The sequence below is a fragment of the Petromyzon marinus genome, chromosome 43, assembly GCF_048934315.1.
Source record: "Petromyzon marinus isolate PM22_M1 ecotype Great Lakes invasive population chromosome 43, UKy_Petmar_22M1.pri1.0, whole genome shotgun sequence".
NCBI lineage: Eukaryota > Metazoa > Chordata > Hyperoartia > Petromyzontiformes > Petromyzontidae > Petromyzon > Petromyzon marinus.
Window position 1 is genome coordinate 10,239,623 of NC_133709.1, and position 17,507 is coordinate 10,257,129.

At 54.1% G+C, this 17,507-nt stretch overlaps 1 protein-coding gene and 1 long non-coding RNA gene across 2 annotated transcripts in view; one reads left to right on the forward strand and one right to left on the reverse strand.

The window, feature by feature from the left end:
• The first annotated feature begins 8,893 nt into the window (after positions 1 to 8,893).
• Positions 8,894 to 11,098, forward strand: LOC142930807 (uncharacterized). Its single transcript, XR_012946779.1, has 3 exons — positions 8,894 to 9,253; positions 10,672 to 10,721; positions 10,970 to 11,098. It is a non-coding gene; the product is annotated as an uncharacterized LOC142930807 (long non-coding RNA).
• A 766-nt stretch (positions 11,099 to 11,864) lies between these two features.
• Positions 11,865 to 17,507, reverse strand: part of LOC116951368 (uncharacterized) — a 117,812-nt gene continuing 112,169 nt past the window's right edge. The window contains exon 26 of the mRNA XM_076073822.1: positions 11,865 to 15,816. Coding sequence (XP_075929937.1) covers positions 15,592 to 15,816 — 225 coding nt within the window. The 3' untranslated portion in view covers positions 11,865 to 15,591. The remainder of the gene's footprint in view (positions 15,817 to 17,507) is intronic.

Here is a 17,507-nt window from a genome sequence, read left to right on the forward strand (position 1 = left end):
TACACGACGTCAAATTAGCCAGACAAATTATAAACATCGTTAAATGTACAAAATACTCGAGGTATGCAGATACATATTAATTAGCACAGTCCCAATACAAAGATATATAAACACAACAGCTTGCTTGTATGCTATGCGTGCGCGTGTGTATGTACGTGGATGTGTGCATGTGCCTAAAGTGAGTACTTGGTTCAGCAATGTTGGAGACAAAGGCGGCCGGGCGTGGTGCTGGCCACCCACCCCCCCTCGTGTACCGTGCCGGATTTCATAGGTGCTGCTCGCTAACAGCACTTGCCCCAGCAGTCTCTTAATGCTATACGGGGGATCTTTATCTTTGTGTTATCCGTGAACCGGGCCTTGAACCTATCGACTCCGTTTAAATTAACGCGTTATCACTTTGAGACCAACATCAGCTCCGGGGAGACAAAGGCGGCCGGGCGTGCGGCGACTGGCCACGACCAGCGTCGCGCGCCGCACACACGTGTGTGTGTCATGTGCTCCATGACAGGTCTGTGCGTGTCTGTGGTACATAGGGAAAAGCAAAGGTCACCCACATAGCCTTGGGGGCAAGTGCTGCGAGCAACACCCCCGGCCGCTGTTGTCTTCACACAGCTGGCACTGACCTCCAAAAGTGATCGCTCGTTTGAGGCCGAGTCGACCTAAGGTAGACCCAGGCCCGGCTCACACACACACACAAAGACAAAGATCGCCCGTGTAGCCTGTAACAGGCTGTTGGGGTAAGTGCTGTTAGCGAGCACCTGTGAAGGCCGGCATGGCACACGAGGGGGTGGGTGGCCAGCAACCACGCCCGGCCGCCTTTGTATCCCCAGTGGCGTTGTTTACACACCGCACCAGGTACTCATTTGAGGCCGAGTCGAACTAGGGGGGAGGGGCCCAGGACCGGTTCAGATAATCGTCACTGGTGTTGGCCGTGAGCAGGAATCGAACCCGGGTAACCGGGTTTGTAGTGCAGCGCGCTAACCGCTGCACCACCGCTCACCTAAGTGTGTGTATGTCACACACACACATATACAAACACACATTAAAACGTCAAAGGTCTCCCATACATAGCATTATGTAGAGTGTCGGGGGACCAGAACTAGAATTGAATCTCGCACACGGCCAAACCAGCTACTCTTTGAGGCCCAGTCGACCTAGGGGAGGTCCGAGACAGGATCAGATACCACTGATGTCAGCCGTGACCGGGAAACAACTGCCCCCCCCCTCGCTCCTACACAACAGGTCCGCGTTGTTGACTTTGCACGCGAGAGGGCTCACGACGATCCGTGCCCACCCCCTCTCGAAGATTCGATTAAACAATCGATCATTCGTCCCAACAGCGGTCAGTGTAGCGGCCTCGCGTGGCTGCAAGGTTGGTGTGGGGAGGTGGGGGGGTGTGTCACGTAAAACCTCATTATTCACAACACGTGCGCGCACACATCTAAAGGAGGTCGATTCCTACACACGCATGCATCGCGAGCCTGAATAATCGATATGCGATTCATCGATAACCCCCCCCCCCCACAAACCATGTAGAGTCAACAGCACCAGCACGTGATTGATGATGCACTACTCAGGACCTCTATTCGGTACCTCTATTCAGCATCTGAATGCAGGAATCTCTATTAATTGCCATGCCCACTCCTCGCCTCTAATTCCGGAGATATCCGCTCAAGCGTCGACATTTCGTTGGGGAGGGGAGGGGGGATCTCTCATTTCTTGGGACCTCTCCACGTTCGTCGGCTCGACGGCGTGGAAGCGAGCAGCGATGGAAGAGTAGGCCAAGGGACGGGAGGGAGGGGGGCTCTCGCCAGAGCAGTTGGGTCTCCCAACAAGTTTAGTTTGGCTACTGCTGTGTACCCAACCCCCACCACCTTGTTGAATTTTGTTTCAACCGAATTCATAAAGTGAACGTCGATATTTTAACCAATTGTGCTTCTTGTGAAGCTATCCCCCCCCCCACCCAAACTTAGCAAAGCAACTGCAGGCGAAATAAAACAAGCACACAGACAGACACATTCAACGGGACGCTCGGCGCGGGTGGCGACCTTTGTTCGCACTCGCTGGCTACTCTAGTAAATCCGCACTGTTTACGATTGATAAAAAAAATGTAACTTATATATCGTTCTCGGTCACCACGTGGATTCAAATGTGTATCGTAAGTTACTTTACATATGCAGATTCACAAGTGGATTATTCGCCAACGGCTCTCACGCACAATACAATTTCGCACAGTTACAAACCACCGCACGTAACCCCATCGCCCCCCCCGGTTGAGAACCACTGCCCGTAGTAGTAGTAGTAGGAGGAGACCCTATGTCCAGCCCTGGAACTTCAGGGCTGCGCCCTTTACCTTTGCGTACGACGGCTGTCCCATGTGAAGAACGGACCCGACCCCCTGGGCCACAGAGTAACGTAGAATTGTCGCCAGCTGCATGTTGGCGGGGGCGAGACGCTGTGACACCAAGACCGGAGTGGGAATCAAACTGAGAACCTCTGTCGTGCGTTGGCGACCGTCTTGACCACAAAAAAACGCCAAACGGCCAGCAACAATCGGTGCTTGATTTCGGCCGGAAGCGCTGTTCTGGAAATGATTTGGCAACCATCTCAACGTATCTTGCCTTTATTATTAGTTTAGATAAATAAATCAGTTAATCCGATTATAGGATTATTATCGGCAACAATGAATGATATAGGATCGTTATAATTATTACTATGGATAGGCATACTTTGTACTCCAGTGGTAGTGCCTTACGCCGAAATTCTTACTCGACAGCAGCCAGCTTAGCTAACTGCGTTCTGGCAAATCTGGAGTCGAGTCAAATTAAGCCCTGCTTTGTGCAACAGTTATGCAAGCCATAAAAAAACGCAACAACTCTGGAGCAGAGATTACATTTAAAAAATCAGTTCCGTTTCCACCCCAGCCTTCGATTATGAAAATAAAAAAATCCCATTCCGATTTGAGCCTCCTTTATTGTACCGTAAGTTTTAAACAACCGACTGGAAGAACCACAAATGAAAGTGTACACAGGGACTACTCGACTTACGAACAGTTGAGATTCAACTTTAAGAGATATGAACAAAACTGTGCGTATGTCCAGTTGCCTGTTCGGACCGAGAGTCGTAAGTTCAACAGTCGCGCAATAGGTGGCGGTCATGGCATCTACATCTTCAGAACGTGAAGAACCAGTGGCATCTCCATCTGCAGAACGTGAAGAACCAGTGGCATCTCCATCTGCAGAACGTGAAGAACCAGTGGCATCTACATCTGCAGAACGTGAAGAACCAGTGGCATCTCCCTCTGCAGAACGTGAAGAACCAGTGGCATCTACATCTGCAGAACGTGAAGAACCAGTGGCATCTATATCTACGGAACGTGAAGAGGCCAGTGGCATCTACATCTACAGAATATTATACAATTTTTTTAAAGCCATTCCCCCGTGTTTAGTGTGGACGCCGTAACACGTTGGCAATCGACAGGAGTAAAGTTGGGACTTGCGAACAAATCGACTTACGAACAGGCCTCTGGAACCTAACTCGTTTGTAAGTAGAGGAGTCCCTGTAACCCGATGCCGTGGAATAACATCCTGAAACAGCCACGATGTGCCCGGTGAACTTGGGAGCGCGTTGGCACCAACGTTAGGCCCAACGGATGCGACCACATTTCATATTCACTGGCAACTTGCTCAGGAAAAACAAACCATGCAACGTTGGACCAACGCTGACGCCCTCTGGGTGATAAATCTGCACCTCAACGTGATGACGCCTTCGCGGGAAGACCGGTGGTTGGGCAGGGCCAAGGTGAGAAAACACAAAATGTCACACAGTTCTTAACATGGGCTGCCCGGTCGAGTTCAGGATCATGATTGGTTAATTTCACACCTTGGCTGTAACGACCAACATTACACCTACACTGAAGGATTTTGTATTTTACCAGGTGCGGCTCACCGTAGCTACGTAGCTCATTTTCAGAAGCAACCTGGCCACAATTGATAGCTCAATTAAGTGGTTTATCACGTGGAAATGTATTGCAACCGAATACTCGAAACGCGTGATTCTAAATGCGGAGGTGAAAACCGTAGGATTTGGAGAAGAATCCACGCGACATCGGGGAGATAGGGCACGCAAACTCCAAATACACAGCAGGCGTCAGGGTCGGGATCGAACCCACGACCTCCTGTATACCAGGCGAGGTAGTCGACATCTCCTAGCCACCGTGGCGCCCCTATTACGATTGGTAGTTCGTGCTTTGGGTCAGACCACGTGGGTATATTTTGTCAGTTAACAGCTGTGCACCCCCCACACCCGACACGGCCACACACATCAAGATGACGCCTGGACATCTGTACCGATTGCTGTCGGGGTTGCTTTTTTTTTCTCTCCATGTAACCGGTTGCGCTGAATAGCAAGGGAATACACGGAACTGTCAAGTATCGAGAACAATTCACCTTTATTTGACTAAGTATGCAACGGTTAGCTACACGATCATCTCGACTAACCTGCATCCATTCCTTCCTTAAAACAGCCCCCATCTCTTCTCCCCTAGCCCATCATCATCCTCATCCTGCTACTACTCCCTGCCCCTGGTCCCAGCTTCGACCAGGTCGACCCCTACCACTACTCAACCCCTACCACTGCCCCAACCCCTACCACTACCTTAACACCTATCACTACCCCAACCCCTACCACTACTCAACCCCTGCCACTGCCCCAACCCCTACCACTACCGCAACCCCTACCACTACTCAACCCCTGCCACTACCCCAACTACTATCACTGCCCCAACACCTACCACTACCCCAACCCCTACCACTGCCCCAACCCCTACCACTACTCAACCCCTACCACTGCCCCAACCCCTATCACTGCCCCAACACCTAACACTACCCCAACCCCTTTAACTACCCCAACCCCTATCACTACCCCAACCCCTATCACTACCCATACCACTATCACTATCCCAACCCCTATCACTATCCCAACCACTATAACTACCCCTACCACTATCACGACCCTAACCCCTATTACTACGCCAACCCCTATCACTACCCCAACCCCTATCACTATCCCAACCCCTATAACTACCCCTACCACTATCACGACCCTAACCCCTATCACTACTCCAACCACTCCTTAACCACTCCCACCTGTTCTCCTGTCACCATAGCGACACCACCACCACCACTTTCAATCAGCCCACTCTTCATCTCAACCACAATCTTATAATTGTACAACCACTATCATCTGCCGAACCTCCGATCAGCACGGTTGGCTACGTACGGTGCGAAGGAAGCTTAACATGCAGTTAATTTGTTAAGCACCTCTGGAATAAGGCGCTCTCTATATACACACACAAAAAAAATCTATAAAGATAGCAGAATATATTCCCTTGGCGTTTCAACGTAACTGGTTACCTTGAAAGAATCCCTATCGAACGGCACAGCCGTCCCAGATGACGACCGATTTGTTTGGCTGCGTCAGGTGGCGGAGGGTTCATCGCGTTGACCAACAAAGATACCCAGATCTTGTCTCGGCGGAATTTCCACAGCGCCTTGGCCAATGCGCTTCACGGAGAATGAAGAACGGCACAACGTGTGAATCCAACGGTGGAGAGAAACACAATACGATGAGAGGAATAAGATATTCCGATCTCCAACTGCTCAGCAACTCCCAGGTCTAAGCGGAGCTCTTATGGCGATCGGGGATTTTGCTAGCGTGGCAGACCCAAGCTATGGAACGCCCTGTGCCCGACTTGACATCGGGCAATCGGAGCCGGTAGATAAGATTTAAGTCTGCTTTGAAAACCCATCTTCCCCCTTTCGTTCGGTTTGGTTGGCCCTCTGGCTCTGTTTTATGTTTCACTGATGTTTAATGCATTGCGCATTGGGATCCTAGGAGGGAATGCGCATCATACATTTGCATTATTATAAGTAATGGAGCGAACCTGTGATGCGTGAATTAGGTACGAGCAAAATTGATGACAGTAAATGATGAATGGATTGAATGATTGTGGAACGAGTGGTAGCCATGTAATGAGATTGTGGAGAGCGGACAGGAATGGTGGTGGTTATGAGCGGGAGATTAAGGGGGTCGTGGGGCCAGCTTGGGGGGGGGGGGAAGTGTCTTTTGAGGGAAGAGCGCAAACTAAAATAACCGAAACACGACTCCGTGACGAGTCGTGTTCGTAAAAGTGAGCCGGCTACACCAACAATCGCTCTGCGTTTCTCTAAATGTTAAGATCTTTCCAGCCAAATAGTGACGAGTGTTACATTTTACACGCGGGAGGTGGATTCGGAGCAACCCGGAGAAAACCCACGAGTGCGAGGGGGCAACGCTCTATCCCCGTGCAGATGGGACAAGGCGATGTCAGTTCACTTCTTTGATGTACCCGCATTCTCCTGGCGAGCCAGGGGAATGGCACCTCACAGCATCAGTGCTGCGGTGATCCACTAACCCCTCCACACACAGGACAATGGGGGCAGCCACGTGCAACGCAGCCACTGCTGCCGCCGCCACCACCACCCAGGGACCTTTTCACAGCCCACGTAGGTACCTTCGTATCTCACTCGTACCCTGTGATCTATCGCCAAGGGTCCGTCAGGGGGCTCACCTTTCTAGGGCCGTCTCCCCCGTGTGATGAAGTTGAAACGTCCGTGGCCCCCCCAAACCCCCCCCCCCCCCCATCGAAATGAGAACGATAAACAGCGGCACAATCGGAAATAACAGCTGGCAACGAAATTCATCAACAACTCGGTATGTAGCGTTCAAAAAAGAAATAACGCAGGCCGGGGATTTGTAATCGTCTCCCGAAGCGACACGTGCCATTGCCGTTCATTTCAAACGCAACTCTGAACGGATAGAAGAAGAAACAACAAACAATAACAACAATGCTACCGTGCGTGTCTCTTTTTTTGTCTTCTTTGCGGTTTTGTGCCGCGCGTCTCCGGCGTGCGAGACTTGAGTTCACAGTTCCCGACTGAAGACCTGTCCCCGGCGGGCGCGGCGAAACGTCGGACGCCCGTCGCCCAAACGGTGCGTTGGGAAGAGTGAAACGAAGCAGCAGCGACAACAACAAAAACCCCGCCGAGTGTTCGAGGATGAAAAGGCAAAACGTCTCCTGGAGGCTCTGGGCCCGATGGCAAATTGGCGACGACGACGACGCGACAAGAAAAAAAAAACCAGGCCGTGGTCTCTTGTCGACGGAGACCAGGCCGTGGTCTCTAGTCGACTAGAGACCACGGCCTGGTCTCTAGTCGACGGAGACCAGGCCGTGGTCTCTAGTCGACTAGAGACCACGGCCTGGTCTCTAGTCGACGGAGACCAGGCCGTGGTCTCTTGTCGACTAGAGACCACGGCCTGGTGTCTTGTCGACGAGAGACCACGGCCTGGTCTCTAGTCGACAAGAGACCACGGCCTGGTGTCTTGTCGACTAGAGACCAGGCCGTGGTCTCCGTTGACAAGGCACAAGGCCGTGGTCTCTTGTCGACTAGAGACCAGGCCGTGGTCTCCGTCGACGAGAGACCAGGCCGTGGTCTCCGTCGGGACAAGGGAGGCGAGGAGGGGAAGGGGCCCGATGCGCCGTTGGGGGGAGCCCTCTGTAAATTTATCCGCAATTCCAATTAACTCGGCAAATCTTCCAGATTCCGTTTGGCGGAACAGAAACGCGATTTCGCGCAAACTCGTGAGCGAAACCAATGGGGGGCGAATTACTTCCTGGGGGGGGGGGGCAGCGCAAGGCGATTGTTCGACCACTCGTTCAACTCACTTTGCGTGCCATCACCACCACCGCCAACAACAAGAAGCAATGCTTCCGAGCGAATTATCGCGCCGTCGACGGGAAAACCGAGTTGACAGGAAAAACTCGCAGGACCTGCAATCGCTGTCCGGGTCACCCGAGCCCGAGCGAGTTTTTGCTCCGCAGAACTGTGTCGACACGAGGGGGGGGGGGGGTTGAACCAGGCTGAGTGAACAGCCGAGATCGACTATTGATGCAGGAGGGGTAAAGGCGCAGCCCTGCGAGTGCTCGCCTACGCACGGGCCACTGCTGGAGGAAGAGACCCTGCACAAGAGGCCGCTCCAGAGGGCGGAACGACGCTGGAGAAATAAACAAACCGGGGATATAACGCACGCAGTGGCGGCAACAACCAGCACCAACACAGAGAGAATAAAACATCCCAATTAACATTCGCCGGCGGAGCTCGCAGGTATACATATATATATACCTTAAGCCGGGACCACGCCTGGGCCATCAGTTGCATGGGACCCAAGTTGCCGGCCAGTTGCACGCAATTTGGTTACGTGCAACTCGGTTGCATGCAACTTGGTTACATACCCGCGCAACCTGGTCACACGGCCGCGCAACCTGGTCGCACGCAGCTCGGCCGTGCAGCAACTTGGTCGCGCGGGCAACTGGGGCCGCACGCAACCGGGGCCGCACCGGCCTCTCGCCCCGAACCCTCGGGGGTCGGGTGCAACCGCGTCGAGTCGCTTGTGCGCGGACGTCGGCATTGTGGCCGGCTTCAAACGCCCCCGAGGGCTCGGCTGCTTGCAACTCGGTCCGATCGCAAACCGAGTCGCTGGCGGGGCCGCCGGCGACTCGGTTTGCCGCGACGCCGGCCGGCGGCTCGCTTGGACCGCCGGCCGGCGCCGTCCACGCCCCTGGCCGCGCAACCGCTCGCTCAGACGCCGACTGAGGGGCGCTTTGCGGGGCGCCCTGCTCAGGTGCGGAACCCCGCGTTGACGGGAAAACAAACACGCACATGCACGCGCGCATCGCTCTGTAAAGTGCAATGATAACAATGAGAGTCGTCGGGAACAGCCGCGAGGTTGTAGGCAGCTTAACCATTCCTTTGGAACGGGTAAAACGGCTTAATAACAATAATACTTGGACGTGTTTGCAACATCAAAACGCATGACCATCGCTGTGCAGCACCACGAAATGTTATTTGACCGGAGGCAGCGGCGGGGAGAGAATTAGGGTCGGTGGGTCCATAAGTAACAACGTGTGCTGCATAGATGGTTCTCACACACACACAGGACACACCACTCTCTCTCTCTCTCACACACACACACGACGGTTGGCTATGTATGGTGCGAAAGACGTTCAAGATACATACACACAGCTCTCGCATATACATACACACAGGTCAGAAGGCTCACACAAACACACATACACACAGGTCAGAAGGCTCACACACAAATAGGTCAAATGGATCATACACACACAGGTCACACGGCTCACACACACACACAGGTAACACGGCAACAACAACAACAACAACCGCCATTCGCCACTAAGTGGCGGTGACGTCACCACGACGCTTGTGCCAGGCTATGTGCACCCTGAGGCCACGTGAAGTGTCGAACGCCCGCTGGCAGGAGGTCACGGGGCAGACCCAGGTGCCACGGGTCGACTGACTGAGATGACTGGCTGATGCACCACCTGTGCCCCCTACTGTGCCAACCTGCTGTGCTTTAGCCACCCGGCGCTCCGCTCGCTGTTGTGAGCGTCGCTCCTCCGCCCTCCGTTGTTGTTGGAGGGCGACTGCCTCCAACTGCCCAGTAGCATCCTTCACGAGCCTCCTCCACAGAGGCCGATCTTGACACCGCTGGTACCAGTCATCGGCAAGTCCACTCAGCTCCACGTCCTCCTGTACCACATCACTCCATCTCTTCTCTAGCCCGTGCCGCGCCCGCTTAGCCCCCTCAATCCGGCCAAACAAAAGCTGTTTCGGCATGCGGTGGCTGGGCATGCGGGCTACATGACCCAGCCATCGCAGCCTTGCCTGCCGGAGGAGCTCACCGATGGGACCCTGCCCAGATCTTTCAAGGATTTGTGAGCTCCTCACACAATCCAGTCTGGTTAAACCCAGGATGGATCGTAGGCAGGCCAGCCTAAATGTTTCTAACCGGCGAAGATGTTCCATTAGGGGGGTCCACGTTTCGCAAGCATAGAGAAGGGAGGGAATGACCGTGGCCGAGAAGACCTGAAGCTTAGTGCGGAGCGACAGACCAGGTAGCTTCCACACAGCGTTACGCAACCGATGAAAAGATATTGCCGCTCGACTGATTCGGAGTGAGACCTCTGCTGTTAAACTGGAGCCAGTCATAAGCACACTGCCCAGGTATGGGAAACTCTCCACTCTCTCCACAACTGCCCCATCACCGATTGGGAGTTGTGGGGGTGGAGTGTCCGATGGTACAAAATACCCAGGCAGGTGCTTAGTTTTGGTGGGGCTGATGGTAAGGCCCCACCTCTTAGTGGCATGCTCCAGTCTCAGCAGCAGCGTCTCCAACTCCTCCTCTGACTGAGCAGCTATTACCAAGTCATCAGCATACATAACGTGGTTGAGCAATAGGGAGCCATCCCTTGACCGCACCCGGGCATCGATTAGCCTCCCATTATATCTGTACCATATGGAGATTCCCCTGGTACAGCTATTGAAGGCTTCACGAACTACGTGGTCAAAATAGATGTTAAATAATGTGGGAGCCAGAGGACATCCCTGTCGCACCCCAAGGTGTACAGGGAATGGCTCTGACTCCCGGCCACGTAGTTTTACCCGGGCCCGCTCACCATCATGAAGGTCCTTAATGATCGTGAGCAGAGGGTCAGGTACTCCAAAAGCACGAAGAACGACCCAGAGCCCAGGCCTACTGATGGTATCACAGGTAACACGGCTCACACACACACACAGGTAACACGGCTCACACAAACACAGGTCACACGACTCACACACACAGAGGTAACACGGTTCACACACACACAGATCACACGGCTCACACACACACACACAGGAAACACGGCTCACACACACACAGGAAACACGGCTCACACACACACAGGTCACACGGCTCACACACACACAGGTCACACGGCTCACACACACACACACAGGTAACACGGTTCACACACACACACAGGTAACAGGGCTCACACACACAGGTAACAGGGCTCACACACACACAGGTAACACGGCTCACACACACACACACAGGTAACACGACTCACACACACAGGTCACACGGCTCACACACACACAGGTAGCACGGTTCACACACACACACACACAGGTAACACGGCTCACACAAACACAGGTCACACGGCTCACACAAACACAGGTCACACGGCTCACACACACACACAGGTAACACGGCTCACACACACACAGGTCACACGGCTCACACACACACACACAGGTAACACGGTTCACACACACACAGGTAACAGGGCTCACACACACACACAGGTAACACGGCTCACACACACACACAGGTCACACGGCTCACACACACACAGGTAACACGGTTCACACACACACAGGTAACACGGCTCACACACACACACAGGTAACACGGCTCACACACACAGGTAACACGGCTCACACAAACACAGGTCACACGGCTCACACAAACACAGGTAACACGGTTCACACACACACAGGTAACACGGCTCACACACACACACAGGTAACACGGCTCACACACACACACAGGTAACACGGCTCACACACACAGGTCACACGGCTCACACACACACACAGGTAACACGGTTCACACACACAGGTAACAGGGCTCACACACACACACAGGTAACACGGCTCATACACACAGGTAACACGGCTCACACAAACACAGGTAACACGGTTCACACACACACAGGTAACACGGCTCACACACACACACACACAGGTAACACGGCTCACGCACACAGGTCACACGGCTCACACACACAGGTAACAGGGCTCACACACACACAGGTAACACGGCTCACACACACAGGTAACACGGCTCACACAAACACAGGTCACACGACTCACACACACACAGGTAACACGGCTCACACACACACAGGTCACACGGCTCACACACACACAGGTCACACGGCTCACACACACACAGGTAACAGGGCTCACACACACACAGGTCATACGGCTCACACACACACAAGTAACACGGCTCACACACACACAGGTAACACGGCTCACACACACACAGGTAACACGGTTCACACACACACACACAGGTAACACGGCTCACACACACATGTTACACGGCTCACACACACACACAGGTAACACGGCTCTCACACACACACAGGTAACAGGGCTCACACACACACACAGGTAACACGGCTCACACACACGGAAAGCCTGGCAGGACCCTCCTGCAAGAGTCTTGAGATCAGAACACACACACACACAAAGATCACAGGCATCCTCGTGTCACTCAAACCTCAGAGACAAAAACAAACATATCACACATCCACTCAAGACAAGAGTTCACACACACCCAAATATATATTCTTGGTTCTTTCGGTAAAGTCAATTTTCTTGCTGTGGTTTTCACACCTGATGATGATTGCTTGTGTTGCAGTCGAAACATCGTGAGAATTTTATTCTTTTCGATTTGTATTATTTTATTGTTTCCCTTCTACGTGGTGACTTTACCGAAAGAAACCAAGAATATGAATCCCTGCAGTCACGAAAGCTTTAAATCAAAATTTAAAACACCCAAATATGTATCGATATCGCGTGCACAAAACAGACAGATTATAGATACACACACACACGCATACTGCAAAGACAAAGATCCCCCGGATAGCCTTCAACAAACTATTGGGGCAAATGCCATTGGCGAGCACGTTTGAAGGCTGGCACAGCACACGAGCGGGTGGATGGCCAGCACCACGCCCGACCGCCTTTGTCTCCCCAGTGGCGATGTTTACACACCGCACCAGGTACTGGTTTTAGGCTGAGTCAACCTAGGAGAGGCCCAGGACCCGTGCAGATATGTCACCGGTGTTGGCCATGAATGGGAATCGAACCCGGGTCGCCGGGTTTGTAGCGCAGCGCGCTAACCACTACACTACCGCTCCCACACCCAGACTCAAAAAAGACACACACACACACAAACGTACTCGCACAAATACACATTCTCACGCACAAATACACTCGCACAGACACACGCTCTCACAGATACACTCGCACACAACCGGGCGCACGTACACACATTCACACACGCACGCACAGCAGCACCGCAAGCCATGGCGATTGATTGGGAGTAATTTTAGAACAGCAAAATAACGAAGCCAAAATAACTGCACAACCCATCAACTCCCACCTCCACCACCGCCGCCTCCTCCTCCTCCGCTCTCTCTCCCTTCCCCCTAGGCAGCAGTGTTACCATCCTTACAGAAAGTGAACCTGGCCCCTGCCATGTGAACGTGAAATTTCCACCAAACAGTTCAAAGACCTCCAAACAGATCCGATTTCCGCTGGCTCACAGAGTCACCCTGGCACGAGATTTTCGCGACACTAGGCCGAGCACCTGGGTCTGATCCCTGGGTCTGATCCCTGGGTCTGGGTCTCTCTCTGTCTTGGGCTGTTTCCATGATCGCCGTGTCGGAGATGCCGAGAACCGGGGGTTCAATTGCTGCATCTGGGTCTCGGGTTCATTCTCAAATCTCTTGGTGGGGTTCACAATAAAGGTGATGTCAACACGCCAAGAGCCCGAGTCGGACCGCTGGGTCTGGGTCTCTTTCAGTTTCACTCGAGAGAAGGGGGCCGTGTCGGAGACACCGATTTCGATTCACGAGCCTGGGTTTCTCTCACTTTCTTTCCGAATATCAACTCGAGCAGAATTGGGGGGGGGGGGGGGGGGGGAGGAGAGGGGTCACGTCATGTCACGGTAATATGGAATTTCCACTGCTAGCTCAGGACCGACGGAGGGAGGCAGGGGAGAGGCGTGGCACCGTTCTGGCTGCGGAGGATGCGGCGGCTGAGATCCGTCCCGCAATTTGTGTGCAGGACGGAGCGCGCGTGTGTGGTGCGGGTGGCGTGCATGGTGCACGCACGCCACAATCTCTGGCGCTTGTTCCATCTTGCCAGATGGATTCTCTTTATATTTTCTGCCCACGAATTGATGTCCTCTGTGGTCACGCGCGTCTCTCTCTCTCTCTCTCTCCCCACACACACACAGAGGGGTTCGCAACGGCCCTGTCTCTCCCGAATCTCTCTCCCGTGTCTCTCTCTCTCTCTCCCCCACACACACACACACAGAGGGGTTCGCAACGGCCCTGTCTCTCCCGAATCTCTCTCCCGTGTCTCTCTCTCTCTCTCTCCCGGCGGGTTCATAATGGCAATGCCGGAGAGAGGCTCCATATCCTTGGTCAGAGCCCCCTCGGGTCTGGATTGTTTTCTTCATGAATATTTTCAGGAGGTTCATGTAACGGCCACGTGAAGAGTCGCTGAGCCAGCAGTGGAAAGAACCTGGCTTCGTACCCCTGGGACAAGGTCTGTCTTGGGAGGGAGGGGGGGGGGGGTGGGGAGATTCACAATGGCTATGTCAACTCAGAGGATGCTGACCACTGGCTTAGATCCCACAGAGCCACTTCTTCTCTTGTTATAACCCTTGTTGTGACCCTTGTTGTGACCCTTGCCTCGGCTTGGCCTTGCCCACATGCTGCAGTCGCTTTACACGACCCGGGATGTTACGACATCTCAATGGCATGGCATCGCGCGCGCGCGAAACCACGGGTTGTGAGCTGTCGGCACGGGTGGCGCGTTCATGCAAACCCCCCTGCAGCCACCGGATGTGCTAGCAATTCATGGCGGGAAAAAACACATATGAAAAAAATACCGTGTACCTGGAATCAAACCGCGGACCCTGGATCGTCGGATTGCTGGGGATGAGGGTAATCGTCGCACCCCTGATCGAACAATACTTTTACGAAGTTAAATTAACGAGATGCTTGTTCAGTTGTGCATTCACGCGTTCGCTCGATAGTTAAGACGGCTTCGCTTCATTTTGTTTTTTTGCGGAGGACAATCTCAATCAACGGATTTAGAAAAATAAAAACGATTTGGGAATCAATTCCAGGATTGGGCCTAGGGATTGACACGCGCGCACGTACGCGTGTGGACGCACGTGCATATAGAGCACACATGCACACGTGCGCGAGCATGCCCGCAGACGCTCATGCAAAATAAAGTAAAAGCCGGACGCCTCATGATGATTATTTTTTTTAACGTATATAAATCGATTCCGGAATACGTTCCCATTCTGTTCGTCTCAGCTTGAAGCTTTGGGGGTGGAGCCCGAGCCCACAGGAGGGGGGGGGGGGGGGAGGTTTCGGGGACTCAGTTTAGCCAATTGGAAAGTGCCCGCCAAACGACTTTTGACCAATCCAACACGGGGTGGGGGGGGAAGGGGGAAGGTTGCGATTACGATCGACAAGCTGTCAATCCGAACGAGCGACGAGGTGCGATGCACGGAACTCCCAGAGATCCAGACGAAGCGTAGCACAACGTGGGACTTCGCCATCGCCGTCGCCGTCGCGAGATCCGGCAGACGGAAGGAAGTGACGGCACAAGCCTGGCATCCGTGAAGACACCGACTCTGGACCCACCACCTCCCCCCGACCCGCCGATTTGACAATTCCACCAAAAATAAATCTCGACCGCGACAACCGGACAGGGGGCCGGTCGTGACCTTCACGGCCCGCACCTGGGCCACACGCGGGGCTCGCGGGCCGGGGAGGAGGCGAGGCGATGGCGGTGGCGGCGAGGGCAGGAGGAGGTGGTGGCCGCCCTAGGGGAGGGGGTGGCCCCCTAGGGCGGGGAAGTCGTCCGCCCCAGGGCCGCCGCCGACGGTGGGCCCAGCGAGCGAGGAGCCCGAGGCCGCGTCCGCCTGTGGCGGTTGCGGTGGCGGTGGATGTGGCGGCGTGGACCGCCCGACGGAGCTCCGGCGGCCCCACGGCTCGGCCTTGACCCGGTAGAACTTGGTCCCCACCGGGACGCGGAAGCGGTTTTGGGCCTAGGGGTGGAAACGTAATGGACACGCACACACGCACGCGCACGCGCACGCGCGTGTACATGCACAAGTATGTGCACGCACGCATCGTGCACACGTACGCATATGAACGCGCACGCACCCGCACAGATATGTACACACATACGTACGTGCATACCCAGTACATACACATGTACGGACATACACAGATACATACATGCACAGATATGTATGTACACACATGCATACATACATATATACACACATCTACATACGTCCATACATTAACACGCATGTACGTACACTCCCAGGTGACTCTTGCTCATGAAACTCATCGTGCTCTCTTCTCGCCTGGATAAACTAAATGAACTTGAATCGACATACATGCACGAACACAAAGACTTGAACAGACTGTTGGGGCAAGGGCTGTTACCGAACAGCACCTGTGAAGGCCGGACACGGCACACGAGCGGGGTGGTGTGGCCCACACCACGTGCCGGCCACCTTTGTCTCCCCAGTACACATCGGGTACTCATTTGAGGCCGAGTCGACCTAGCGGATGTCCAAGACCGGTTGAGAAAATTGCCAGCAAGGCATTGGTGGGTGCGAGCGGGGGAATCTGGCTGTCGCCTGATGAAGCTGGTTGTAATTACTGTCGAAACGTCGTACTGCAGATTGTAAATGTTGTGGCTTGGCTCTCCAGCACACCGGTTAGTGCTGTACCAGTGACGAATTGGCCACGTTCTGTTCGCGTGACAACCCTTACTAGTTGGCCGTGTCGGGTGGTGGCGGGTTTTAACGACACAACATTTATATATTGACGCGATCTGACCCAAAAAAACCTCTATTATGGGGGAATCGAACTCGGTTCGCCAGGGTTCACAACGCCACAGGCTCCCCCCACCCCCGCCCCCACCACACACGCAGAGACCTCCGACGCATGACCCCCGGCGATCGACTGTAAAGCGGTCCACACGGGAGACGAATCGTGCACGGGGCAGTACAGCAAGGGGGTAGTTTGGCGGCCGGCGGCCGGTTCGTTCAAAAAGCCGCTGCCGCTCTGAACTCGATTGACTTTCCGATGTTCACGGCCGGCGGGGGCTGACCAATGCCGTAAGGGAACGCCCCATCGCCCACAACAACAACAACAAACAACAACAACCACCACCACCACCACCAAAGAGACCGCAAAGAGGACCGTGCGGTCGGCTCCGTAAAACCCACGATGTGTCACGGGCCCACGAGCTCCATCGCGCTGTTCCTTTTAATCGCGGTCACTGGGCACTTTCCCCCTCCCACTCCACCTGCCAAACCCCCCCCGGTCCACCCCCGCGCATGATCAATAGCTCTAGAGGGCGAAGCACCCACACCACACCATCCCCCATCACAAACGCCCACCAGCACCGTCGCAGGCAGATGAGAGAGCGGGAGCAGGGAACGTCCGCGAGAGTTGTCTAGCCGGTGACTGGACTGCCAGATATCCACACAGGTCAGAGGCCATTCAGGCAGACGGATATTCTCTCAAGTCAGAGGCCATGCAGATAGACAGCCGGATATCCACACAGGTCAGAGGCCATGCAGATAGACAGCCAGAAATCCACACAGGTCAGAGGGCCATTCAGATAGACAGCCAGATATCCACACAGGTCAGAGGCCATTCAGATAGCCAGCCAGATATCCACACAGGTAAGAGGCTATGCAGATAGACGGCCAGA